The sequence below is a fragment of the Pipistrellus kuhlii genome, unplaced genomic scaffold (assembly GCF_014108245.1).
Source record: "Pipistrellus kuhlii isolate mPipKuh1 unplaced genomic scaffold, mPipKuh1.p scaffold_m20_p_7, whole genome shotgun sequence".
NCBI lineage: Eukaryota > Metazoa > Chordata > Mammalia > Chiroptera > Vespertilionidae > Pipistrellus > Pipistrellus kuhlii.
The window spans coordinates 5,414,771-5,442,340 of record NW_023425573.1 but is presented as its reverse complement, the minus strand read 5'-3'; the positions used below and the strand labels follow the sequence as shown (position 1 = coordinate 5,442,340).

At 41.5% G+C, this 27,570-nt stretch overlaps 2 protein-coding genes across 10 annotated transcripts in view; both read left to right on the top strand.

Annotated features, from left to right (window-relative positions):
• The window catches only part of UNC80 (unc-80 homolog, NALCN channel complex subunit), a 167,209-nt gene extending 162,843 nt beyond the window's left edge, over positions 1-4,366 (top strand). For all 6 annotated transcript variants that reach the window (XM_036420736.2, XM_036420737.2, XM_045575411.1 and 3 more), the window contains 3 exons: positions 629-740; positions 1,960-2,168; positions 3,204-4,366. In XM_036420736.2, coding sequence (XP_036276629.1) covers positions 629-740; positions 1,960-2,168; positions 3,204-3,470 — 588 coding nt within the window. In that variant the 3' untranslated portion in view covers positions 3,471-4,366. The remainder of the gene's footprint in view (positions 1-628; positions 741-1,959; positions 2,169-3,203) is intronic.
• Positions 4,367-9,125: 4,759 nt separating this feature from the next.
• RPE (ribulose-5-phosphate-3-epimerase) lies at positions 9,126-27,255 on the top strand. Of its 4 annotated transcripts, none has more exons than XM_036420761.2 (6): positions 9,126-9,334; positions 16,465-16,544; positions 21,088-21,227; positions 21,619-21,753; positions 22,303-22,389; positions 24,710-27,255. In XM_036420761.2, the coding sequence occupies exons 1-6, from the start codon at positions 9,213-9,215 to the stop codon at positions 24,830-24,832; spliced, it is 687 nt and encodes a 228-aa protein (XP_036276654.1). In that variant the 5' UTR covers positions 9,126-9,212; the 3' UTR covers positions 24,833-27,255. The 4 variants fall into 4 exon arrangements, with proteins under 4 accessions (XP_036276654.1, XP_036276656.1, XP_036276658.1 ...); XM_036420763.2 differs by having other exon boundaries at positions 9,180-9,323; XM_036420765.2 differs by lacking the exon at positions 16,465-16,544 and having other exon boundaries at positions 9,184-9,323.
• Positions 27,256-27,570: the final 315 nt, after the last annotated feature.

The window sequence follows — 27,570 nt, the reverse complement described above, 5'->3', positions numbered from 1 at the left end:
TTTCTTTCCCAGCCAAATCCATGAACCAGGAAGATTTGTTTTAAAGTTGATGTTTGGGTAAAGGCATGGACACAGTTGTCCTTTCTTCCTCATTTCAAGATGAATGATTCAAGTTACAACTGAAACCAAAGTAAAGATTATGTTTATGAATGTCCTTAGGTGGGTATCCTTTACATTACTCTCTGAGTAAAAATGGCTCAGATATTGTGATGGGGGCATCCCAGCATTGATTTGGACACCGGACACTTCTCGGTATCTGAGGTTTTTTTTCATCAACCCCCCTGGAGAGGTCACACAGGTTCAACTGCAACTTTTAGGTGAACAAAGGCTGGTCTATGAGCAATAATTATTAGTTTTGTATCCTGAAATTCACTGAAATTCCCACACTGGCTTCTTTAAATAATGTTAATGTTCTTAGCCTATATAAAGGTGCAATACGTAGGAGATAGGATTGGTTAAAGGGGATGTCAGAATCAAATACAAACAGGCAGAAAGAAGTTTACCAGCTACCAACGTAAAGAACAACCAGAAGAGAAACCCTGAAAGCAGGGAGTGATCCATAGAATCCTCAGAGCATAGCGTTTTCTCCCGGGCAGCCAGCCAGCTTCATTCTGCCTCCTCTCTTTAGCTAAGACGTCCTCTGCTGTCGCGTCAGAAGACTCAGAATGAATCCAAAAACCGCCACGGAGCTCGGCTGTCCACCACTCGAAGGAGCATTCAACCTAAAACGAAGCCATCTGGTGAGGCCTCCTGTGCCCCTCCTGATTATCCCATTAACACGAGGCCATGCGCCTCAGCCAGGGAGACCTGCAGAGACTTGGGCAGGGAGCTCCATTTTGGGAAGACACTGGGATCAGGGAAGAAGTTTCCCAGAAAACTTTAGTGCCTTTTTTTCTCCTCACTTTTCCCAACCCGCATCCTTACCCTCAAGAATCTAGAGAAATGAAAAAGTCCAAGGTAAACTCTAAATGCCATGAGATCTAACTACAGAAGGTTGTGTTTTCTTTACTCGAGCCAGGGACTGGGTTTGCTATATGTCTTACTGAAGCCAAGGACATGATAGATAATGGGGACTGTAAAATCCTGTTGGCATTTGTTATGAGGGCCAAGTTCACCTACTGCTCTATGCAAATCTTGTTCTTGGGCCATTTAGGTAAAAATTAGAGGCCCAGTGCACAAATTTTGTTCATGGAGAGTGTTTGTTTCTCAGCCAGCCTGCACCCTCTCCAGTCCGACTGCCCGTTTAGGCCCGATCCCAGTAGGACTGCTGGCTCCCAACTGCTCACCTGCCTGCCTTCCTGATTGCCCCTAACCACTTCTGCCTGCCAGTCTGATCACCCCCTAACCATCCTCTGCCAGCCTGATTGCCCCTAAGTTCCCTCCCCTGAAGGCCTGGTCCCCCACTACTGCCCTCCCTCTGCAGGCCTGGTCCCCCCCCCCAAGTGCCCTCCCCTGCAGGTCTGGTCCCCCCAACTGCTCTCTCCTGCAGGCCTGGGTCCCTCCCAACTGCCCTTTCCTGCAGGCCTGGTCACCCCAATTTCCTTCCTCTGCTGGCCTGGTCACCCCTAACTGCCCTCCCTTACAGGCTTAATCACCCCCAACTGCCCTCCCTTGCAGACCTGGTCCCTCCCAACTGCCCTCCCCTGTTGGCCATCTTATGACAGCCATCTTGTGTCCAAATGGGGGCAGCCATATTTGACCACCTGGGGACAGCCATCTTGTGTGTGTTGGAGTGATGGTCAATTTGCATATTACTCTTTTATTAGATAGGATGATTGTTCTACCCAAATCCTACTTTTTATAAGAAGATGAAATCAAAATATGTACATGATAGTCAAGTATGCTTTTATTTAGTAATAAACCAGCAACATCTTTATTCAGAAAAGCCAGGAGATACCAATGATTAAGCAATGACTACATATTTCCCCTCTTATTTACCACTTTACTTCTGACCTACAGTGGATCAGAAACGATCTGTGACCTTCATTGAGGCCCAGCCAGCTCAGCCAGAGGTAGCGGGTGCCCCAACAGACACACCTCCTGCCACAGTGCAGCCACCGGGCTGCAGCCCAGCCCCCTCTGGGAAGCCAGAAGGAATGGACAAACCGCTCCTCACCTCTTCACCGGCCATTGTTGTAGCTGATCTTCACAGACTGTCTCCCAAGCAGGTGAGATGCTAGAGGAACAGGCACGGCTTGCTCCCTGCACGCTTATGTCTAGGAACCACTTGGATATGCACATTTATTACATATCATTTAAGTCTAGGCCTGTAACGTTTTGTTAGCCAGACAGACGGGGGTTTTATCATCATGAAGAAGAAGGCCATATAAAGTATATGGCCAGGAATACATTTACTTAAGAAGCGATAAGGGAAGTCTTGGTATTCCTTATTATGATAAACCTCCGGGAACATATTGTACGGCTGACATATTCATTGAAAACCATATATGATACAGAGTTTAAAGATAGTTCTTTATTTATTTTTATTTTTTGCTTTTTTTATTTTTTAAATATATTTTATTGATTTTTTTACAGAGAAGAAGAGAGAGAGATAGAGAGTCAGAAACATCGATGAGAGAAAATCATTAATCAGCTGACCCCTGCACACCCTCTACTGGGGATGTGCCCGCAACCAAGGTACATGCCCTTGCCTGGAATCGAACCTGGGACCCTTCAGTCCGCAGGCCGACGCTCTATCCACTGAGCCAAACCAGTTTCGGCGATAGTTCAGTTTTTTAAAAATCACCAATTCAGACACAGCCTTTACATAGCGAGCCTTCCGCGTCCTGTAAGATGAGAGGAACTTCTTGGTTTGATCTTTTCCCTCGTTGTTTTGACATTTCTTCTGATTTTTATAAATGAATTCCCATCGGTCTAACTTACTTCTCATGTACTTGAAGAAAGCAAAGGGGTGATATCACTATACACATCTGCGTAGTCTTTAACGGTTAAAAAGCCTGGTAACAGCGTGATTTCATTTATCCTCCCAGTGTACGAGGCTAGCAAACACTGGGCTCATGCAACAGGTTGGAAGACTGAGGCCTAGAACGTTGGAGGGCCTCCAGAAAAGCTTGCATATAGTGAAGGCTGGCGATGAGACCAGCCTTGAAACTCCTGTCCAGTTAAAGTTGGACGACACTTTTTATACCCTTCCCTGGCACCCCTGCCACTCTCTCATGACATGGTGGTCTGTTTGGTGGCAGAGCGAGACCCTCCTTGCTGAAGAAGGAGAAAAGAAGGAGGACCCAGAAGGGCCCGGTGCGGCCGCACACAGCCCCCTCTGCACTCAGATCTCAGACCCCGATGACTTCCCAGGCCTCGAGACGTCCATCCTCCTGCAGCACGGAGACACTGTCCTGCACATCAGCGAGGAGAACGGCATGGAGAACCCCCTGCTGGCCAGCCAGTTCACGCTCACTGCCCCGGAGCTGGGGGAGCCCGGCGGAGACCTGGATGAGTCGCATGTTTAGTTCTGTAGCTTGTTGCAGGTGCAGACAAGGTGAGGGAGGGATCACTTAGCGAAAAGTTGAATACTTCTGCTTGAAAAAAACAGATGAAAACACAGCACTTTATTCCCAATAGGCGACACAAATCTCAGTAGATTTTGCTGCCGGTGCACATATTGTGTCATAAACATCTTTTAAAAATCCGTGGCTAAGATTATTTAATTGTACGAAGACCATAAAGACCAGGCAGTAAAAAGGGGGAAGAGCCGTTTGCACATTGTTTATGATTCAAGAAGGCTTGAGAACAGTTACAAATATATACTGTTATAGAGCTGCTTAGCTAGAAATATTAACAAATGATATATTCTAAAAGAGAATGCATTTGAGGTTATTCACGTTATACATTTCATGCAAGTGTTTATTTTTATAGTTCCAAAAATATTAAACCAGGTGGTTGTACAAGTGGCAATTTACATAAAAGTAATAAATAATGGAAATATTAGTTTTGGGGAAACTAAATAATAAATAAGCCCACGGCGAGTTTTGTTTTGATCAACAATGCAGCCATGTAGAAGAAGGAAGGCATATTATTTTTAAAGCTGTGGACTTTTCAATATTTATTTTTCAACCGTCATTTTTATTGCATGTTGTAAATCAAAATACTAATGCCATAGTCATTCCATTCATAATCAATCGCTGTAGAGAGAATACTCTAGAAATTATCAGACATAATTCTGAATTGAGAAAAACCTAAACAACCCATACTATAAAATGAATGAAATGTAACTATAATAGTTAGAAAAAGGTGATATTACTGCTTCTAACCCTAACTACATCAATGCCAATATTAGGAAATACTGCAAAATGTGATTACTTTCTTCATAATAGTGCCTACCCTTCGGGACATATTTTCAGATATTAAACTTATTGTTAAAATAAGTTCACTAAAATAACTTCCCAATGTTAGCAATATTCTTATGATCCTTTAGACATTTGAGTTTATGAGGGGAAAAAAATATAAATTGAGCAATCTCTTCATGGACAAAGTCAGCTTGTGAATTTATTTTAACTTGAAACTCAGTTACTCAAGCAAAATATAAAACTTAAAAGGCTTGTGAGGCCATATCTAGTGTGTTATTGATGCTATAGTAGGGCTAGGTATAATACAGTTCAAAATTGAATTTCAGAAATGTAACAGTTTACATTATAAAAACTAATATATTTACCTAAATTGGTACAGTGATGTGTGTGTGTGTGTGTGGGGGGGTGTTTTCTAGTCCTCCAGTTGAAGTTAAATACAGATATTTATTACATTGCAATGAATTCAAAACATATTCTATATGCTTAAACTTTGACTATGTTGACCATGAGAAGTATATGTATATATAGAGGAGACCTATTAAACCCACCCAAATCACAAAAGAAAATTATTTTTCTGTTAGAATCCTTTATTAAATAGGCATTGTTTCCACTGTGGTTTGTACTTTCAAATATAGTTTGGGGTTTCGGCCCAATTTACTATGAGAATGAGAGGTATTTGTGAGTGAAAGACAATGGACAACATTAAAAATCCCAAATCTAAAGCTTCAGAAACTAGAGCTTCAGAGAGCAGAGGTTTCTTTTATGTTTTAAAATATTTTCAGAATGTTGACACTTAACGCTGAAATAATTCTCAAATGCAGAAATATAATGTAAGTGGGTTTATAACTCTTTCTAAGCTGATGTGTTTTGCCTGTTAAAAATTATGCTGCTCAATTAGTGTTAGAGGCCTTATGTTTGGTAATCACATGTGTCTGAGCTATACGAGTCTCTATATGTGTCTGTGTTTTGTTCCGTTACTTGATTCTTGATTCAAATACTCTATGTGTAATTGTATAACATATTGAAAAAGTAAGTGGGTTAAAAAAGATGGTTGAATATATGCTAAGAATACCTTTATATGTAAAAAGTATTGAACATATTTATGCTGACCCGTCTGCCTTTTAGCCTGACCCCTTCACTCTAGGGTTATGGATGGCTGTTGGAAACTTTTACAATAAGCTAAGTATTGTTGTATCTTGCAAAAAAAAAAAAAAAAAAAAGCCACCACTCTTGAGAAGCAGGGCCTTGGAGGGTGGGAATGTTTTCATACTGGGATTACTGAGATCTTGCAGATGTGTGAATGCATCTGTTCCATTTAAGGTGCCCTTAATGTGTTGAATGTAATTTATTGAATGTTTATGTGCAATTGATAAAGTATCTAAATGTATGTGCATAAGATTGTCACAAGATGTATTCTCAGGAATACTGTTACCTGGAGTTTGAAGGAATAGCTATTTTTAAAAAATGGTAGTAGGAGATTAGAGAAACTTTTAAAATAGTTAACAAATTTTTGAATGATCAAATTATTGAGTATAAAAACAATTACATATGATAAATACAATATTGGTAATACTAGATCTTTCTTAAGCTATGATGCTTAATAATATTCATCTTGTTCAGAGGACAATTAAAACAGGCACTTACTTCCCATGTGTAAAAAATTGGACTCAACTGAGAGGTTGCTTTTTCAGAAATTAACTTTTGAGAGAAATTGGAATAAAAACTTATCATCCATAATAGTGGGTGTAGATTTATAGTACTCCATTTTAATTAAAGCAGTTCAATCCTGGGTACAGCATTTTCTATAGCGAAACATTTTACTCTCCTTTTTTAGTATTTGCTGCTTTCTATAATTCTATTAGACACGTTATTTGATTTTTTTCCCCAATAAAAAGAAACTGAATTGTTGAGTACATTGGGACCATGCACTGGGAACTAGTGTCAAAAAGCATAATTGGGCATGGCAGTGCTGGGAAAACAATCTCTGGTGTTTGAGGATCTGGATAGAGCTTTTGAACCGGCTGAAAGTAACTGGTTTGATATTTCAGGCCTCCAAGAGTACCCAAGGCAGTGTGACAGCTCCCTTCTTTAGTATCTATCTCTTTAGGCAATGAAGAATATTCTCCACTCAGCTGTCCAACACCAACAGAGTCTGAGATGAGAATAGGGCGTGTATAGGGACCTGCAGGAAAGAAAGGGTCAGAAATAGAATTTCAGTCTAAAACACAAATACCCTTCCTCAAGTCAGGAATTTGCTGCTATCACATCAAGCCATGCTGTTGCCATGTGACCTCACACCTCCCATGCCATAGCTTGTCCTTGGCAGTGAGTGAAAGTCCCACTTCCTCACTTACTTTAGTGGGCTTCAACTGCAGCAATTCAGAAACAGAGTTTGGTTTGACACTCAGGACAATGAAGACAAGTTAAGAGTAGAATGTATTTGGAAAAGCTGAAGGCAAACTTATTTATATTATTTTAGGATCATTTAGCATTATAGATCAATGTACCTCCATAATATATTTCAATAGTCACTGTGACGGAAGGATAACAATCCTTTATTAGCCATTTTATAGGTAAAAAAACAAATGATTACACAGCCAACTTCCCTCAGAGGACTCAAGAAGTCTGTTATGAATCCTGGATGACCAAAGAGCACGGAAAAATGCCTATGAATTAATACTGAAAATGTTTATGAAAGATATTTATGAAAGATATTAAGACTTCTGTGTTTGCATATGCACATATAAATAAAATACATCTAAAAATACTTAAAAGGACGGATTGTTTCATTTCTCATTTCTTAACGAAGGGAATAGTTTGACTCATTCAAGAAAGTATTCTGGTAGATTTCCCAGGAGGAATGTTAAGGACCTGGTTGTCCTCTGAATGTGGCCAGAACCATCATGGGGTTCAAGTTACTACCAGTCTTCCTTTTATACAGAGTACAAAGTGCCCTATCCTTACCCTTTAAGGTATGTTGTTGCTAAATTCATTTTTCCCCTCAGAGGGCTGGTATTTCCTGACCCAAAGACTCTAGACACAATTTGGCAGAAGAATAAACACTCATACCTCTCTTCAGTTGTGTCTGAGCAGTAAATAAATGGATTATAATATGTCAATGAGCATTCCTGAGAGGGGAAAAAAACAAGAAGATAAAAGGGATGAGGACAAGAAGCAGAGGAGGAGCGTAGTAATAATAACCACCGTTGTTTAGTTCTGGGCACCAGGCATCATGTGCTGGGCACCTCACCAGGATTTGCTTATTTAATCCTCACAACACTGGACACTGTCTTAACAGATGAGAAAACAATGAAGCAGGGAGAAGTGACTTTGCAGGTCATTGTGGACTCAGAGAAGAAAGATTTATTTGATGTGAACCCCTGGGAGAAATTTATCTGCTGAGATGGACTCCCCACGGTCAACTGAGGGCCCAAATGTTGCATTTCAATTTCCATTTACAGTTTACTTTCAATATTATTTTGTGTTGGTTTCAGGTGAGCAGCATAGTGGCTCGACAGTCCTATACTGTACAAAGTGTTCTCCCCAATATGTACAGTACCCACTGGCATCATACAGTTATTGCAATATTATTGAATATATTTCCTGGGCGTACTTTACATCCCTGTGGGCATTTTGCAACTACCAATGTATACCTCCTAACTCCTTCGCCTCCTCCACCCAGCCCCCTCCCCCCATCCCTTCCCCTCTGGCTACCTCCAGTCCACTCTCTGTGTCTATGAGTCTGTTTCGATTTTGTTTGTTCATTTCTCTTGTTCTTTAGATGCCACATATAAGTGAAATCACATGGTATGTGCGATGCCATGGATGGACTTAGAGGGTGTTATGCTCAGTGAATAAGTCAAATAATAAGAGCCTAGTGGCCATTTGCTGACAGGGGGGTTCTCATCTACACTGAGCCAGGAAGGAAATCCACAGAGGAATTCTAAGCTTTGGGCTCTATGGCCTGCTCATTTACTCCCACTGAGTCCACTATCCCTAGAGGTTTCCTTTTGCCACCAAGGGACCAAGGCCAGCCCAGTCAGACCAGAACTGCCCCATCACGACCAATCAGGACGCATGATGCTGACCAATCAGGGCCCCACGATTCAGACCAATCAGATGTGTACGATTCGGGGTCCCTGGTTTCCATGAAATGGACCTACTTGAACACTTGGGCGGGGGCTTCCCTTATATCAATAAGGCCGCCTCCCCTTTGTCTCAGGGGATCTCAGTTCAGGGTTTACCAGGGTCTGTATCTCCTACAGCAGCTTTTGCTCCAATACATGCTTTTCAGTCCTTAGGATAGTCTAAAATTAATTTTGGGTTACCTCCCCCAGCTAGTGTCTCATCATAGAGCTATGATTCCGCCCTAAATCTGACCCCTTCAGCTTTTAGGACCAGTTCCAGGAGAGAGAAATAAGGAAGAAGTGGTTTTTCCTTTGTGTGTGTGTGTGTGTGTGTGTGTGTGTGTGTGTGTGTGTGTGTGTGTGTGTGTGTGTGTGTGTGTGTGTGTGTGTGTATGTGTGTGTGTGTGTGTATGTGTGTGTGTTTTAAGAGTAACAGGATGGAAAGGAAAGGCACACACATGATGGAGAAACAGACTGTAAAGCAAGGAGGAAAAGAAGGCGTTACAGGAAGGTAAGGTGTTAAAAAAAATTTTTTTTTGAGAAAACTCGAGTTCTGCGAGGACCAAACCCGGTTTTAAAAAGGAAGGTCAGAGGCAGTGGGGCCCCTTTAAGCGCGGCCCCGCCCCCCGGGAGGCGGGACTTCCTCCTCCCGGGCGGCCGCTTCCGGCGGAGCCCGGAAGACGCTGCGGGAAGAGGCCGCGTCAGAGCGGCGCGGCCAATCGGAGCGGCCTGCGCCGGCCCGGGACCCGTGCGGGCACTCGCTCCGGGGGCCGGCACCATGGCGTCGGGCTGCAAGGTGGGGCCGTCCATCCTCAACAGCGACCTGGCCAGCCTGGGCGCCGAGTGCGTGCGGATGCTGGACGCCGGCGCCGACTACCTGCACCTGGATGTAATGGACGGGTAACTGCGGGCGCGGGCCGCGCGGGGCGGCGGGGGAGCCTGTTGGTGCGCGGCGCCCGGCTCCGCGGCCGCCGGACGGGGGGCGTGGGGGGGGCCGGGCCGGGGGAGGGCGGGGGGCCGGGCCGGGGGATGGAGGGGGGCCGGGCCGGGGGAGGCCGGGGGACCGGGCCGGGGGATGGAAGGGGCCGGGCTGGGGGAGGAGGGGGGCCCGGAAGGGGGGCCGGGCCAGGACCCCGGGCCCCGCTGGGAGCCGAGCCGAGCGGAGCGGAGGCGGCGTCCGGGCCCCGCTCCCCCGCTCCCGGCCGCCGGGCCCTGGGCACCCGGAAGCGATCTCCGTCTCCTGGACACCCCTCCCGTTTCCGGCGGAGAAACTGAGGCCGAGGGGGAGGCATGACGTGCCCAAGTTCGTATCCTGGAGGGAGTTTGGTGGCCACGCCGGGGCCTCCCCGCCGGGGCGCCCTCCGGAGTCGGAGGGCCCAGCGCCGCGCCGGGGCCCGGCCTCGCCCCGTCCCCCCCCCGCCGGGCCGGTCCCCCCGCCGGCCGGTCCCCCCGCCGGGCCGGTCCCCCCGCCGGCCGGTCCCCCTCCGGGCCGGACCCCCGCCGGCCGGTCCCCCCGCCGGGCCGGTCCCCGTCGCTGAGTGAGAAAGGCGGTCCCGGGGCCACCGCCGCCCGCCAGCTGCGGGGGTGAAGCGAGGGGGTGCGGGCGCGGGCGCGGGCGCGGGCGCGGGCGCCCGGCCTGTGCGAGGTTCACAGTGGTCGGCGGTGTCACGGCTCCAGTTGTGATTTTGCAGTCCGTCTGGGGGCCCTGCTCCGGGAGCCAGCTTTTGTTTGTTTGTTTGTTTGTTTGTTTGTTTTTGTAAGTTTTAAGCGCCGTGGTGACGGCACCTGATGCTCTTTGGGACCAGGATGATGCTGGTGTCCTCGTTTGATTCTAAAACGTGGACCGAACCCGGAGGGAGCGGTGGGACGCTCTCCTGGCCGCTGGGGTCGCCGGGGTGTGCCCGGCGGCTCTGAGCCCCGCGGGGCCTGGCCATTACCCCTCAGCCTCCCCCCGGGGGGCAGGAGGTGCATTGGTCTCAGAAGGAGGGTGCCCGCATGCACCCCTGCGGGCTGTGTCATTTACAAAAGAGGGTCCGTTACTTCTCCGTTAACGCCGCTCCTCTTACGGGAGTTTTGTCTTCCTTTGCGTGGTTAGGTCTGTAGCTTCTCTTTTTCCTTCCGCTCAGATACCTTGCACGTTTGACCACCTGATTGATAATGGCCTTAGAGTACTCTGGGAATTCTAGGCAAAGAGTGTAAGAACGTTAGTAAATATTACCTCTCACAAAAGCTTGCTCTTTTTTAGTTTGGTATCGTATGTCGTTCTGCTTCTGTCGTTTTTTTGGACAGCTTTTGCTTGAAAGCCCTGACCTCTCACAGGTGATATTGCTGAGCGGAGTGTGTACCACAGCGATGGGTAGCTGCATGTTTGTGTCAGAGACACCCAGGGGGTTCAGGATGGAACAGGCTACATGGATTTGTACTAGAAGGTAGTCTCTCTCGGACACAGAGAACAGTTTGGCTTTGCAAGTCCTGTTCACCAAAACTGGGGATATTAATGATAACAACAGCTCTTAGCTGTTTCTGTCCCAGTGCTTTTTGTGAACTATCATAACTCACACGACTGGAAGAGGTTGGTGCTGTCCTTAGCACCAGCTTTTGACCGTGAGGAATCAAATGCAGAGAGATGAAGTCACTCTCAGGGGTTTCCTAGCTGGGAAATGGTGGAGCCAGGATAGGAAGCATGCAACAGCCGTGTTGTCTCAGAAATACATGTCTTCTGTGGGTAGTGAGCTTACAGAGAACGACTGAGCCATTCTCTGTCCTTACAGAGCAGCTAATACTTTATCACTATTTTTTGTTCCTATTTCATGTCTCTCCTGCTATACTGTAAGCTCCTTGAAAACAGAATCTGTCTTTCTGCTCAACTCCATTCTCTGCAGGTAAAGCACCATGGCAAGCTTAGTTATAGTTGATCCTATAAATGAAAGGCTGTATCATAATCCCAAGATTAAGATAAAAATATTTGTTTTTTATTGACCCATCTCCCCCTCTGCAAGAGACATCTTAGTATGAAAGAACTAAATTCTGCATACACCACCTAAAAACCCTTTCCCTTTTAAGCTTCACCCCTTTTTGAGTTCACAGCTAGTATCCCTATTACAAAGGAGGAAACCAGTTTCAGCAGGTTCAGCCCCTTCCTGACTGTCCCACCAGAAGAGGTAAAGCCAGGCTGAGCTGGTGGCCCCTAGGCCAGGGGCATGGAGGGGCAGGAGAGGGGGTTGATGGTGACTCCTTTCCCTCCAGCTACCGTTTCCAGGCTTTTCTCTCCGGGCTCCCTTTGAAAACCTCCAACATCACCCTGAGTTTGGGGGTTTGTCTTTTCTCCCCCACTCTCCCACTAAGGCTCCATTTCTCTTCTGATTAAACAATGACTTTATCATGAAAGTCGGGAACAGTTGTGGAAACCCTGTGGGAGGTGGGGCATGGTGTGGTTAGATGTCTGAAATAAAGGACGGGGGAGAAGTAAGTTAGAGTGCACATACATGCATCATGACGGACGTGCTGTTTCCTGCATGTGGAAACAGGCCAAATAAGCACTTTCTTTCTTGTTGTTGTTAATCCTCATTTGAGGACACTTCCCCATTGATCTCTTAGAGAGAGGGAAAGATAGAAAGGTCGATGTGAGAGAAACGCATGGATTGGTCGCCTCCTGCATGCGCCCCAACCAGAGCTCTGGGCGACGGAGGAGCCTGCAACCAAGGTACATGCTCTTGACCTGAATCCTTTGGTCTGCAGACTGATGTTCTGTCCACTGAACAAAACCAGCTAGGTTGCAAATAAGCAATTTCTAAGTTAATTACCAGAATTTAAAATTGGGGAGGTTTCATATTAATACTAATAATTAATCTGACTTTTGAAAGGCATCAAAAGACTGGAGATGAATGGCAGCCACTATTAGCCAGGCCAGATGTTCTTTATTCACTGTTTTGCTTCTCCATGTCCCCTGCTAGTCCTTGTAAGCATATGAATTTGTGATTCCTAGTTCAGAGGAATTGTTTTCTGGTTACAGTCTTTTGACATTTAATATCAAAGTTAGCCCGTCGCTTATCATCTTTGCCTTTTTGAGAGATCTGGTAAAAGCTTGATATGTCTAAAATATATTGCATGACAATTGTAAACAAAGCTTAGGGTTGGTGGAACATGTTGAGAGTTAAAATAATTGTATCCTGTGTTATAGTAAATAATTATAATTTAATTTCAGTAGTTTTCTGGGGGGGAAAGTTTTTTTATTGATTTTTTTTCCTTCAAACTTTACTCCCAAAAGTACCCTCAAGGGAAAAAAATCGATAATGTAATAATAAAGCAGACTTTTTTGATAAGCTTTTTCTTCATTAAAGTGAAATATTTTACTGTTTTCCAAGCTGGTCTGATAACAGCTCCCTGTGCACTTAAGAATTCCGAGTCCCATGCCCTCTTTGGTGGCCATAGGCCCGGAGGAAAGTCTGTAAACCCTTTGCTTGTAAGTGTTCACCTGGTTACTGTTGTCCAGCAAATTCTTGGTCACCCTAAATCCATGTTTGCTTTGTAGCCTTTTTTTTGTTATGGCGTAGGTATGAGCCTTTGGCTTCTTAGGGTATTGGTGCATTTTTGTTCTCCCAGTGGACTTGGTGAGCGTGGTGCATTTAATTGATCTTCAGCGGCACAATTTGTCATATAATTTGAGGGTCAGTAGTTTTATACAGTCTGTTTCTGTTTCTCAGTGGAATAAAAGTATATTTGTTTCGTTCTTATATTTTCTCAAAATGTGGTGATGCTTATTTTCATGATGCCGTATTTTCCGGCGAATAAGACGACTTTTGAAACGAAAAAAAAAAAGTCAACCGAAAATCGGGGCCAAAAGACCAAAATTGCACAAAAATTACCTGCAGATCTTGACTGCAAAGTAAGTCTTTTCTTTGAAGTGGGGGGTGGTCTTATACAGCGAATATAGGCCTAAACCTATGTTTTAACTGTAAAATTAGGGGGTCGTCTTATACGCCGGAAAATATGGGTAAATGAAACCTAAATTTGAGACAACAAACGTACAGGCATACCTCAGAGATGCTGAGTTTCATTCCTGATGTCTGTAATAAAGTGAGGCTTGCAGTAACCTGAGTCCTCTTTATCTTTTTACTGGTGATGGGGTCTTGCCTTCAGTGTGTGTAAAACCACCACCAACAAAAAACACACCCGTGAAGTGCAATAAAACACGGTATGCCTGCACTTCCAAGGCCAGACAGCAAATTAAAAAAACAGTAAACGAAATCCAAATCTGTCATTTCCAGAGTTGTATAATATTCATTAAGCCTCACTGCCTCCTTCTCTGACTCTTACTCCCAACATGTAAATAATCATAATAATCGCCTAGGAATAACCCTAGCAATTGTTGCTCTTAGGCAAATGCTAGATGACCCGAAATGCTAAAACCCCAGCCTCCGAGGGGAAAGTGGCTGTGACACACACACACTCACACCCACACCCACACCCACACACAAACACCCCCCAGTCTCAGGCCCCTCCCAGCTGTGCCCTGTGTCTGACCCTCCCCCTAACGCTCCTCACCTGCACTCGCCTTTTCTGCTCCTTACAGTTTGTTGGAGGCAGGTGAGACTGTAAGGAGCTGGAACTTGGAGCCATTTAACGCTTGCCTCCAGCACTCCCTGGTTGTGTGGCCTTGGGCCTCCTTATCTATGAAATACAGATAACGTGGTATCTCCCTCGAAGACTTGGAAGTTTTAATGAGTTAACATATGAAAAGTGCTTAGAATGGTGCCTGGCCCATTAAGTTTAAACTGCTAAAATCTCACTTTAATACTCATTCAGCCTGTCATCTAAGCTTAAAATCTTAACCAGGGTGAATTCTCTCTACCACACCCCGAACTTACCAGTTAACAAATCCTTTACCAGCCTTTGTTTCTATTATTGTTCCTTGCCATTTGCCAACACCTATTACCTCCCTTCTTCCTTCCAATTTACTGCCCAGACCCTTTTGCATCTTATTTTTTATTTGCTTTTTATTTTAAGACCTCATTTCATATTTACAGCTTGATGAAATCTAAATACTGAGCCAGCATTTGATACCCTTACTGGGACAGAGTTGGCTTCCTGCCTTTTTCACACTACTAACCAATCTGGTAGACACCATTTTTCTCCCTCTTTGAGCATAGCTTGTTTATTTCTGCCTTTGCTTCATTTATTTTCCCACCTTTAAAATTCTGTGTTGTAAATCTCATGATCTTCGCCCCCTCTTGTATAATAAAATGCTTTACTCCCTGCCTCTGGAACCGGTTTTACCTCATATTTGACTACTTATTATTGTTTAGCTTTTCTTGCAATCCTCATATAGGGTAATACCTATTACTTTTAACAAATGAAGCCTATATTCCAGTGGCTTAACATTACAAAGTTTATTTCTGATTCATGTAACAATTCAGTGTGACTGTCCTTCACTGATAAAGTTCAGTGGCATAGACTTTTAAAAAAAATATTTATTGAAATATTTATTGAAAGTGTTACATATATTCCTTTCTTCTCCCATTGCCTCCTCCTAGCCCACCCCTGCTCCCCTGTGTCTATGGGCTATGCATTTATGGATACAAGTTCTTTGATTGATCTCTTCCCACCCACCCCCACCTTCCCATCGAGATTGGACAGTCTGTTCCCAGGGCCGGCCATAGACTGTTCATCCTGTGGCTTGCCTATTCCTGAAGGGCTCCTTTATTGGCAGGAGGGTAAAATGAGCACAGGAAAAGAACACCACTTTAACCCCCTGGGCTCTGCAGTGACACATAACTTAAACTCACGGCCTACTGGTGAAGACCAGTCCTGTGGGCCAACTGGATGTAAAGGGAGCTGGGAGCTTGGTTGTCTGCATTGGCTTCCTGTCAACTGTACAATAACAGCAGGTCATGAGTTCTGGTGAGTTATGAGGCATCTCCTGCCAATGAGAGTGTGGCATTTTCTGGGCTGGCAGGGCCTCTTCCATGTGTTTCTTATAAAATACCGTACTCTGAAGCAACCACGCATGGTGCTTAGTAGAACCTGAGGACTAACAGGAGTAGGATGACGTTAAGTACTTTGGATCTGATACTTGGTAAACTTAATTTGACTCTTGCCCCACAAATAATTAATTGGTTGACTTAAGGAAGTTATTTATCCTATGTTCTTCATATAATAGATTTACTTCATAAGGCTGAAAGTTTAAATAAACTGTCATTTAAGGCCCTGTGGTATAGGATTAAAAGTAGCCTCAGCCAGCCTATAACAAACTAAGATATGAAAGATCCATATTACAGTCCAAACTTTCTGACTAGTACAGAGGGACTTCTTTCTTGAACATCTCCCATCTGGAACAGTTTACTTCTCCACCTGACAGCCTTTCATGCTGATACCTGTATGATCAGTCATGCATCTCAGGTGACAAAGGAAAGAATGAGCAAGTATGAGTCAATTTACCACTGTTAAAATCTCAGGATATTATGCTGTGAATATCTTCATGTTTTTTTGCTGCTTATAATTATTGCTAGATTTTCATTTTTTATACTATATATTTTCTTTCCTTTTTGATAAATTTACATTTAATGTCCTTTTTGTTTTTAAAGTGTTTATAAGTTAAACAGTATAATAGACATGTACTATATATAAGAAAGGTTAAAAAGGAATCATTTGGCATCTGGAACGGATTAATTCAATTTACATTATTTCTAATGGGGAAAATGACTCAGTTTTCGAATAGCCTTCAAGAATGAATTAAGTTCCAGAAATGAGGTACTGCTGTATATGACTTGGGCAAGTCATATAACTTCTGGGTTTTGATTTTGTCAGGGATTATGAATTACAGAGTTAAATCATGTGATTATTATGATTTGTTCAATATCAAGGAGATACTTCTTTGTAAATCCAAAATTATCCAGATAATTCTAGTATTGTTTAATACTGATGACATTAAGTATTAAATTGAAAAATAGTATAATCACAGACATCCCCTCTACCCCCATCAGCATACATATTGAAAATATCGTCAGAGTAAGGTTTTGTTTGTCTTGTAGGCATTTTGTTCCCAACATCACCTTCGGTCACCCTGTGGTAGAAAGCCTCCGAAAGCAGCTAGGCCAGGACCCGTTCTTTGGTAAGTGGGTGTTATGCCAGCTGAAGCTGGGTGTGTTGCTCAAGTAAAGGAAAAAAGATGGTCGATTTCTCAACTTTCAGTGTCATCTAGAGCCCTTTCCCCCATCTCTGCGCTGGGCTTCAGTGGCTGCCTATGATAAGTCACACTCTTGCCTGTCTCAGGGCCTTGGGGCTTTTGCTAATTTCTTGCCTGGAAAGCTACTCACTTGTCTAGGTCCGCTTCCTCATTTCTCATTTCCTCAGAGAGGCCTTTCTAAGCACCCTATCTTAAGTTAACCCTTATCCAGTTATCATATCAACTTCTGGATATTCTTCTTAGGACTTCCTTTAATCTGAGGTTATTTTTATCGGACTGTAAATTTCTTGATTATAGAGATTTCCTAGAGCCAAGCATAGAAACGAGATAGGGGCTCGGTGTAATGTAAAAAGAATTTATGAATTGATTGATTTTTATGGTCTAGAAATAGAGCCAGTTATTTCATGCAAATTGGAGCTTTCTGCAAGTGGGGCCTATATATGTTCCCACTTCAGTGCCGTAGGATATTGTGAATTAAGGTTTATAAGATCACACAGTAACCTAGAAGTTACTTGTAATGGAAAATGAACTCAGCCCACATATTTTTGCCGCTCTTTTAAACTAAGCTAGCAGTGCCTCACTTGCCAAATCTCTTTTATGTAAGTTTCTTCGTGGTATTAGCCATATTGCAAGTTCTCAGCCACACCTGGCTAGTGACCACTATACATATTACATAGTACCACTATGGAGGATTGCCATCATTGTAGAAAGTGCTGTTGGACAGAGCCTCTCTGTAGTATCCGTCCACTTTTAGTGAACCAAAAAATGTACATTATCACCTAATTTATGTGGCAAAGGAAAACGGTGTTCCATCAACATGTTCACCATTTTGCAATTTCCAAATAATGGAATTTTTCAATATAAATTTGTTCTTCTGACTATCAGAGGTGGATGAAATAAGTAACCTTGTTTGTCCCCCTTATACAGTGGCCACCGAGTCCTGTTTCTGGCTTTGTGTATGGATTTTTTTTTTTAAAGATCCCCCCCCCCCCTTTTTTTTTCTCCCTTTTATTTGGTTGCCTGGTGTCACTTCTCACTGCTGTTTGTGTCTCCTCCTATCAGTGCTTCTCCTCTTACCAACTCTACTGCCACCACCATGTACACTCTGCTTTTTCTTCTTGTTTTAGTTTATTTGCTGATAAAGTCACAAATTAACCTTTCTAGAATTGGGTCTAAAATAAAGAAGAATGGACTCTGTGTGCTTTAATGTTGCATTTTGTGATCTTTGCTTTTTTTTAATTAAAGTGTGTTTTTGTTTAATTCTTAGATCTTGGCTATTAGATAATTGACACGTGAATATATTCTAGAAACTAAACCACAAGTTGTATGTATAACTGCTAGAGTTCTTAACTGTTTGATCTTAGTACTGGGTACAAATAAAGTGGTAGAAAAAGTCTGTTTTTGCTATTATCCAGATCATTGGTCTTCAAGTTTGGTCTGAGGACCCATGGAAATCCCTTTCAGTTGGTGTATGAGGTCAAAACTGGCTTTATATTACAGTATTATTTGCCATATTTGTACTGAGGATGCAGAAGCAATGGTGAGTTAGTCTGCTGCTGCCTTAGCTCTAATTAAGGCGGTGGTATTCAACTCTGCAAGCAGTCATTAACATTCTTCATTGTGATGTGTTCATAGTATCTGTGATGAGGTGGTGCAAATGATTAATTTTAGTAAGTTATGGTCCTTGAATGCATATCTTTTTACTATTTTGTGTGACAGAGCAGAATGTACAAATAGGCACCTCTGCTGCATGCTGGAGTGTGATGGTTTTCTCAAGGGAACCTCTTAGGCCATTGTTTCTGATGTGACTGAACTATGTGCTTTTGGTAGGAACATCATTTTCACTTGAAAGAACAATTGACAGGTTGAACTGTGGTTATTAGACTTGTGTTTTTACTAACCTTAAAAAAAAAATTTAAGTTAGCGTGTCACTGCAAGGAAAAGACCATATTAGCTTTTGTTGCTCCCTGATAAAGTTAGAGCTTGTAAGTGAAAATTAGAATTTTGATAAACGGCCAAAACCGGTTTGGCTCAGTGGATAGAGCGTCGGTCTGCGGACTGAAGGGTCCCAGGTTCCATTCCGGTCAAGGGCATGTACCTGGGTTGCGTGCACATCCCCAGTAGGGGGTGTGCAAGAGGCAGCTGGTCGATGTTTCTCTCATCGACGTTTCTAGCTCTCTCTCTCTCCCTCTCTGTAAAAAATCAATAAAATATATATTTTTTAAAAAAGAATTTTGATAAACACGTATCTGCTGCTATGAGCTTGACTAATTCCTACTAAGAGCTTTTCTGTTGTGATATAATAAATGTGCTTTTTATAGCATATAATGAAATGTATCTTACTTAGAAGATCAAATTATAAGATAGACCAACAGGTTTTAGTACAACAAAGTAAAAAAGGTTACTGGTAGGGTTTACAAATTCCACATTTCAGCCACCCTTTGTAAAAGTACCACTTGCTGTGTTTTTGGTGTAGAAATAGAATATCCACACTTGTCTGAAAGGGCTATTCATGTACACCTCCCTTTTAATGTGCTTTTCTTCATATAAAACAACATATTGTAACAGGGTGAATATAGAGGAGATGTAGGGATAACACCTGTTAGAGGTTTGCAAAAATGTAAAATAATCACTCTTACATTAACATCATAAATTTATTATTGCTTATTTTTTTTAATGAATTGATAAGTAGACATAAACATTTTCTTTTCCTTTTTTAAAAAACATATTTTTTATTGATTCCAGAGAGGAAGGAAGAGGGAGAGAGAGACAGAAACATCAGTGACGAGAGAGAACTACCAATCGGCTGCCTCCTGCATGAGCTTACAACCCAGGCATATGTCCTGACTAGGAATCAAACTGTGATGTTCTGGTTTATAGGTCGAAGCTCAACCATTGAGCCACAGTGGCTGGTCAACATTTTTTAATTTGAATTTCTAATTCCTTAAGTACAGGTAAATATAACCCACCTCAGCAGTGCTTTTTGGGTCCTCATTAATTTTAAGAGTGTAAAGCGAGCCTGATAATAGAACATTTGGGAACTGCTCACCTTGGTGTGTTTAACTACAGGCAGATTCGCTGACCCATTGGCTCCCTGAATGCTGGACAGTCCAGTGAGCGCTGCCAGTGGTGACTGCATGGGGGAATGGTAACTTACGGAATGAGTAAACTACGTAGATGTTTTAAACCGGATTGAATTTTCCTTGTTTATAATACATAGTAATAGGAAACACCAAATAGAGTCTGTCTTTTAAAAACAGTGTTTCAACTATTAAAATGTGTTCTGTTTTCCTTCCTTTTGTTTAGAAATATAAACTTGAATCTTGTTGTCATTAGTCAAGTGGTATACTCTTCCTGACAATTTTTCAAAGCCTTAGTGCATTTTATAATCTTACTTGAGTTCTGGAATTCTAGAATTTTTTCTTTAATTACAAGTCAGGATTTTTAAGAAAGTCAGGTCTGTTTTGCCTAATATAGTATTTATATGATTCAAGCTTCAGAATTAGGATGCATGTCAGGCTTCTTTTAGTAATAACATGTCCTTCTCCCCTTCCAATTCATGCTTCCTCCTGCAGTTATTGGAGTTCTCTTCTGGTTATTCCGGCCCCAATCCTTGCACCAGTCTGCCTCTCCTTTCACTGTCCAAACTCGAACCCACAGCAACACTTGTTGGCTCTACAGGACATACCCAGAATCCCACCACTTCCCAACACCCTCAGTTATTACCGTCATCCTTTCTCACCTGGGTCATTGCCATGGCTTTCTGAGTCAGATCTTGTCACTCCCTCACTTAAAATCCAGTGGCGTTTTTCTCATCTCACTCAGAATAAAACCCAATCGCCTCCAGAGCTCAGTGCTGTCTCCTCACCTGGCCTCTCTGACCTCATTTGCTCCAGTCACACTGGCTTTGTTAATTGTCATCCTAGTCTGTATTGTATTTACTTATTTTTTATGGTTTCTCTCCCACTAAGAATGTAATCCTTATGACAGCATATTTTTGTTTGTTGTTTTGCTCTATCCCTAAGGCCTTAAAATAGTTAATTGTGCATTAAGTGCTCAATATTGGTGAAGAGAATCACTTAATTTAGCTTTCTTTTATAAATGAGGAAGCAAGTTTTCACAGATAATGACTTTTAAAAAGTTTTTTTTGAGTCATATTTACTAGACCTGGACCTAGGTTTCCTGATTTCTAGTCATTAATTTTCATATATAGCAACAGATGCTTTTGTAGAAAAAAGGTGTGTGTGTGTGTGTGTGTGTGTGTGTGTGTGTGTGTGAATGAGTTTAACCAAATCCTAATCTTCAGGATAAAAAGAGGCTATTAATACAGAAGTGTAATTATTTAATAATTTTTGTGGTGCCAGAAGAGTGTGTATACAAAATGGGGAAAATTACAGGTTGGCTTAAGTAGTATGAACCAGGTATTTTCCTTTCGGTAATATTTAGGAGATGTGTCCTTTCTTTCTAGATATGCACATGATGGTGTCGAGGCCGGAACAGTGGGTAAAGCCAATGGCGGTAGCGGGAGCTAATCAGTATACCTTCCATCTCGAGGCTACTGAGAACCCAGGGGCTTTGATTAAAGACATTCGGGAGAATGGGATGAAGGTGAGAGGTCAGCCATGACAGTAATATTTTATACTACTCAAGCTCAGAGTTGGGAAGATTTGGTGGAAGGCATTTCTTACATTTCTAAGACCAGACTTAGGCAGCTATTTCATTTGGAAGCCAGTGTATTAAGTATAACTTGTTTGTTGTATAAGTATAATGATGGGTAATAATTCTTCTGAATGACTGCTTTTTTTTAGAAATATTTACATTTAATAGCCTAGTTGACTTTTAGAATAATTATATGGCCTGAACAATTGACGCATTCCATTTATGTATGAATTCTCCTTTTTTGAGACTAGGTATTTCTACGGGGCCTGATATGCCACAGTGCTAACTATAATGTGGAAGTGATTGTAAATGTGATTTAGCACGTTTGTCTCTGTCACAGGTTGGTCTTGCCATCAAACCAGGAACTACAGTTGAGTATTTGGCACCGTGGGCTAATCAAATAGATATGGCCTTGGTTATGACAGTGGAACCTGGGTTTGGAGGGCAGAAATTCATGGAAGATATGATGCCAAAGGTAAAATAAGGATTTGATTCTGGGGTGAGGCTCTTACGGGTGCTCCTTCAATAAATATATATTGAGTCACTTATATACGCTCTGCTCTGAAGGTGGGGAGATGGAAATGCCTACAGATTATTTAATATATTATGATAAATGCCGTAAAAGATTTGGGTCTGGAAATCAGAAAAGATACTACATTTTAATTTTGAAATTTTCTGCCAAAACCATTATTTCTATAGCGTTTAGAGCTTTGGGGAGTTTCCATTAAATATTGAGGGTTTTGTCTTTTTACCATGAAGTATGTTCTCTGAAAAGCCATGACAAATTTAATGCCTTTTGCCAAAAAGAAGAAAGCTTGCTTTTGGGAAACTTAATTTGTTTCAGTATATTAAAAGGGAAGTTTCCCCCAGTCATGGTTTGTATTGTTATGAAATTACTGTGTGAGACATTTGGGGTCCTATTTTAGTGGGAGATATTGGCTGTTTGATGTTTTGTTTATTTGGTTGTGTCCCCATCCCCATCATATCTCCTTTAGGAGTCACTTATTTCCTTGTGTATATCTAGGTTCACTGGTTGCGGACCCAGTTCCCGTCTTTGGACATAGAGGTCGATGGTGGAGTAGGTCCTGACACTATCCATAAATGTGCAGAGGTGAGACTGTGCCTCAACTATGACCCAGACCATTTTCTTATCAAATGTTATGTCGGGCATTGTCTTGTGGGACCAAGAGATTTCCTCTACATTTCCTAAACTGCCTTTCTATCTTGGAAGTGTGTGTGTGTGTGTGTTTGTGTTTTGTAATTCCTCACCTGAAGATATTTTTCCATTAATTTTTAGAAATAGTGGGAGGGAGAAGGTGAGAAATGAATATTTATGTGAGACAGACACATTGATTGGTTGCCTCCTGCTTGCACCCCAACCAGGGCCAGATAACCTGCAACCAAGGTTCATGCCCTTGACTGGAATCAAACCCAGGAAAAAATTGTGTCCACGGGCCAACACTCTCCACTGAGCCAGCGAGGGCGGAAAAGTATTTTTGTTCAAATGTAGAACTCTCTCTATATAAAAGGCTAATATGCTGTGTCTGACTGGTCACTATGACGTGCACTGACCACCAGGAGGCAGACACTCAATGCAGGAGTGTGAGCTGCAGTGACTTGGCCGTGGCAGGGTTCTTGGGTGACGCACCCTGAAACCAGAGAGGAGGGAATCTGATTCCTCGCGGGGCTGTGCGATTCCACCTTCTGCCGTGGATCATGTTGCTGGGGTACTGTCTGCCCCAAATCTGGTTACTGCACACTTGCATTTGCGTTCCACACCGTGTAGACAGCAACTTTGCAGAGTTCACTGTCGCACGTTGGGACCTCTGGCGGGGGGGGGGGGGGGGGGGTGTGTGTTAGGGAGATGTCAGAGAGCTGGTTTTGGTCCGATCCTTGCAGGCCAGGGACCCTGCTCATTCCACAGATGCCCTTCAAGTCACAATGCCACCCCAGGTGCAGCTGGCCAGGGAGGGACCACAGGATACTGTCTCCAGGGCGTGTCTGGCCCTTCTTGCCCTACCCTGCTGGCCACCTTCTAATTAATTTCATTTCAATGTGCACGAATCTGTGCACCGGGGCACAAGTAGGAAAACAAGGAGCAGTAAGTGAATATTCTGAAATCACATAATCATTAAATAGTAAGTTTGGTTTATCTCAGTAATGTTGAAGGAAGTTCCCTTTTGAAAAAGAATATACTGAATTCCAGACTTTAGAAGATCATTAAGTTCCAGGGCCTTGGCTTAATCATTTGTCCAAATAGAGAAAGCATACCTTCTTATAAGGGGAAAAAATGGTTACTCTGTAGAACTTAGGTATTTTGATTACCAATTTGTCTCTTGTAAGAATTGACTAGGGCCATTTTTGTTGACATTCTGGATCTGATCTCTGGATACCTCTAACCCACTGTGTCAAACAGGGATGAGTTTTCTGAGTAGTTAGCTGAGTTGAGAGGTGCCAGCCCTTCCTATAGCACTGCAGGTGGTTGAAGTGGCCTGTTCTTAGTAAACAGCCTTGTCTAATCTACACTTCCAGTTTTTTGTATAAATGCCATACTTTTCTGCTTAATACTTGTCAAATGCCGGGCTGTGAGAAGTGCTAATGGTAGAGGAACTGCCCAGATGTTCAGTGAGCATGTATGCTTTGACTCCCTAAGGAATTCTTTCTGCTAAACTGCTCCTTGCCATTATGCTATTCCTGTTTACATTAAAAGGTGTATTAAATTGTAGCACTGCAAAACTGATTTATTTATTTTTTTCATTTTTATGAGGAATGTTCTTAGACGGGTAGTACACTGTATCACAGAGTGACAGAATCTCATTGGGAACATCTTCTTCAGCTTCAAGTGGTTCCCTCTTCCTTTTGGCAATGAATCACGTCATGGATTGGAAGCACAGAGCTAAATTTTGATTGATATTATTTGCTTTCCTTTATTTTTATATTTAAGAATACCTTGAGATTCGTTAAGCCACCTTAAAACCATTCTGGCTGCAGTGAAGCCTGAGCGAGAAGATGTTGCCATGTTTTATAAATAGCTTCACATTTTAGCAAGATTGTCCTCTCAGACTATCTACCAATTCATTTACATAATTCAAGATTAAAAGATAGGTTTTTTAGTAGCTATGGAGATATTGGTATATATTGGAAAAACCTTATTAGAGTTGAGGATTAAAGATTATTATTAGCAAAGATGCAGTATAGCTTATTTAGAAATAAAATTCAATGATATCTTAGAACATTTAAAAACAAGTTCATTTAAGCATTTTAACTTTTTTCTTCATTGAACCAGATTGTTTCAATCTGTCCTTCTCCAAGTGGCTTTTGTACAGTTTAAATGTTGACAGATGGAAGGATAGAAACTTGAGTCCAGAAATTCTGATTTAGGCTTTTCTGTGTCTTTCTTAGAAGCATAACCAAGTGTTTACTTCTTCCAGGCAGGAGCTAACATGATTGTGTCTGGCAGTGCCATTATGAGGAGTGAAGACCCCAGATCAGTGATCAACCTGTTAAGAAATGTTTGCTCAGAAGCTGCTCAGAAACGTTCTCTTGATCGATGAAAGTACAAGGAGTCCAGTGTCTGCTCATGAAATGCTTTTATTGGAGAACAAGAATATTGACTACCAAATCACATCACAGCTGAGGCATTGTTGCTTTTCTGAGCAGTTCATTCCAGTGACTAGCATCTGTTCTGCAGAATGTCCCAAGAGGTTAGAAATTTAATGATGGGATTTAAAGATTAGTGGGGTGAAATGCCATTTTTACTGGAAGACTTGATTTTTATAAAGCGTAAAAATAGTTGTATTAAAGTTATAAATAGAAATGTCTTAATGCCTAAAGAAGGCACATTAACTACTATGAAAAAAGTTTTTCTCCTTCTAAAAAGAAATTTCTATTGTTTCTTGGCTGCTTTCCAAAAGCAAAGTAAGTTATGTTTTTCCTGTTCCTTGTCATTTTTGGTTTGTCTATTATACATGCGTTATGAGTAGAAGTTAGAGAAAATCTATGGCTGGGATAGCATACCGTATACTTGCTTCTAAAACATCTATTTTTTTACTTTGCATGTTATATTTGATATAAAAAAACAATGTATGAAGCCCAGGATTTTTAAGGTCTGTTGTAAAAAAGCATAGGTTTTATGAGGGTGTTTTGTTAGCTTTGCTTTAGGGACAGATGATTTCCCCACCACTATCTCACTCTTAATCACACTGACCGTTTTTAAGGATATGAGATAATGTGCTAGCTCTGAGCAGAAAGGAAAGACTCATTTTGGAAGGAAGATTGAATTTACTCTTCCCCTTTCCAAGTTTGACTTTAGCAAAATCAAATCAACCAACAACTTTGAGCTTCTATTAACTGATTTATATTGAATTTAATTATAACAACAGAGCAGGGTTGTGTTGAGGATTTAAAAAGATACTCGTACATGTGTAAAGCTTCCACCATTGTTCCTAGAACTGCAATAGAATTGAGAATGCTCAGTACAAGGTAGCTATCATTATCAAGTTTATTTTGTAGGTAATAAAGTACTTTGCTAATCTCATCAAATCTTTGAATCACTCCTATGAGTGGGAAGACAGGTATTTTTGTCCCATTTTTTAAAAACGAAGACACTAAAGCTCAGCAATATGCTACAAGCATGGGAAGGACTCAGTAGGGCACAGCATTTCTGGTCTGTACTCTACAAATGGAGGCCTTGGAAGGTGGATTGGGCAAAGGAAGCTTCTTTACTTAATTGTCTTATTTCCAGTCTAACTTGACCCCTGTAGCAGAACCAGATTGCTGAGGATATCCCAGAACTATGGATTTTGACCCTAAAGGATATGTATTTTATTAATCTAAAAAAGACCAGGTAGGCTAAGAAATGGCAAGGTACAGAATCAATCCATAAACTAAATATATAGTGTCCTAAATCATACTTTGACAATAAATACGTCAGCCACTTTCTTATCGCAAATACTCTTGCTATGTAATACATATGACAAGAAATAACAGGACCAGTTATTAGACTACTGTGAATTTTAAGAAAAAAAAATTGAAAAATAACATGTATGGAATAGAGTTTTTCTTGGTTTTATTCTACATTACAAGGTAAAAATTTATTTCTTAATGTGTACTTTGGCTTAGGAGGAAAGTTTTGTGCCATTTATAGGTGGCGTTTTATCAAATCAGACAACACAAGGCATATAGAAATAACTTTAATTAAAAAACTTTACATAGAAGATTACAATATTGAGACATGACAGAAAGATTTGAGTTTATGTGCCTGGACAACTTGGTTTTGTCTGGCTTTTGTTTTCTTAAAAAAAAATAAAATAAATGTACAATAAAACTACAAGCAAAAATTTGTCAGTATTGAATTTTTCTTCTTTAGAAGGACTAGCATAATTTCTAGTCCCTCACAAAACAGTGTAAAATCCCCCAAGTCTGGGCCAGGATTGTCAGTTATATGGGTACTACAACTTGAATAACCTTTTTTACATGAGAAAAAAAAAATAATTCATATACATTGTCCTCAACTTTTATATAGAAAAAAAGTGATGTAATGTCCTCAAAAGGAATTTTCCTTAATGTACACTTCAGTATCCATTATTGGTAATACTGAAGCATTATCCTTTGGATAGTTTTAATTCTCACTAATATATAAGTAAGAACAGATGCTTATTTGAATAGAGTAATAATGACCAAATTAACTAGAAATGCATTAATATTTTTATACTGACAGAACTTTCCTTTGTGTTGCTTATTTTAAGTTGGTATCTTCATGAGATACATAAAATGAAGTTGCTAAAACTTGAGTTTTAAAAAGGTGATAGTTTTAAAAACACCAATATTTAACTCTACTTCGCTTGTCCTATTCTGTTAGGGGTGCATAGAAAATGACTTGTGTTTAGTCCAACAAATATCACTGATTTCAAATAAAGTAATATTGTGTTACCTGGTATAGAAATTTCCATAAATAACTTCTATTAAACAAATTTTTTTTTTAAATCCCTCTTCATAGTCCAGACTTTTAGGTGTTGTCATTGGAAACCTGTGCTGCTTTATTTATACTGCAGCTTATATTTCATGGAGTAATTCATACATGTATTTTTGAGTACTGCCAGTGCATGTGTGTGTGTATATAAGTATACTCTGTACACACGTTTGTGTATTTCAATGCAAGAAGACCTGTCATTTGCTGTACAGGTGTATGTGTGTGAAATCTAACAGTTTAGCCAGTAATGTGATTTGACACTAAATTGCAGCAGTAAATTTTTTGGTGCTTATGATCTGTATCATAAACACAATTGACTAG

Coding starts and splice junctions, on each gene's coding strand:
- RPE (XM_036420761.2), top strand. CDS start 9,213: ATGGCGTCGGGCTGCAAGGTGGGGCCGTCCATCCTCAACAGCGACCTG. Junction 16,545..21,087: donor AGGCCAGGACCCGTTCTTTG/GTAAGTGGGTGT, acceptor CTTTCTTTCTAG/ATATGCACATGATGGTGTCG. Junction 21,228..21,618: donor TTCGGGAGAATGGGATGAAG/GTGAGAGGTCAG, acceptor TCTCTGTCACAG/GTTGGTCTTGCCATCAAACC.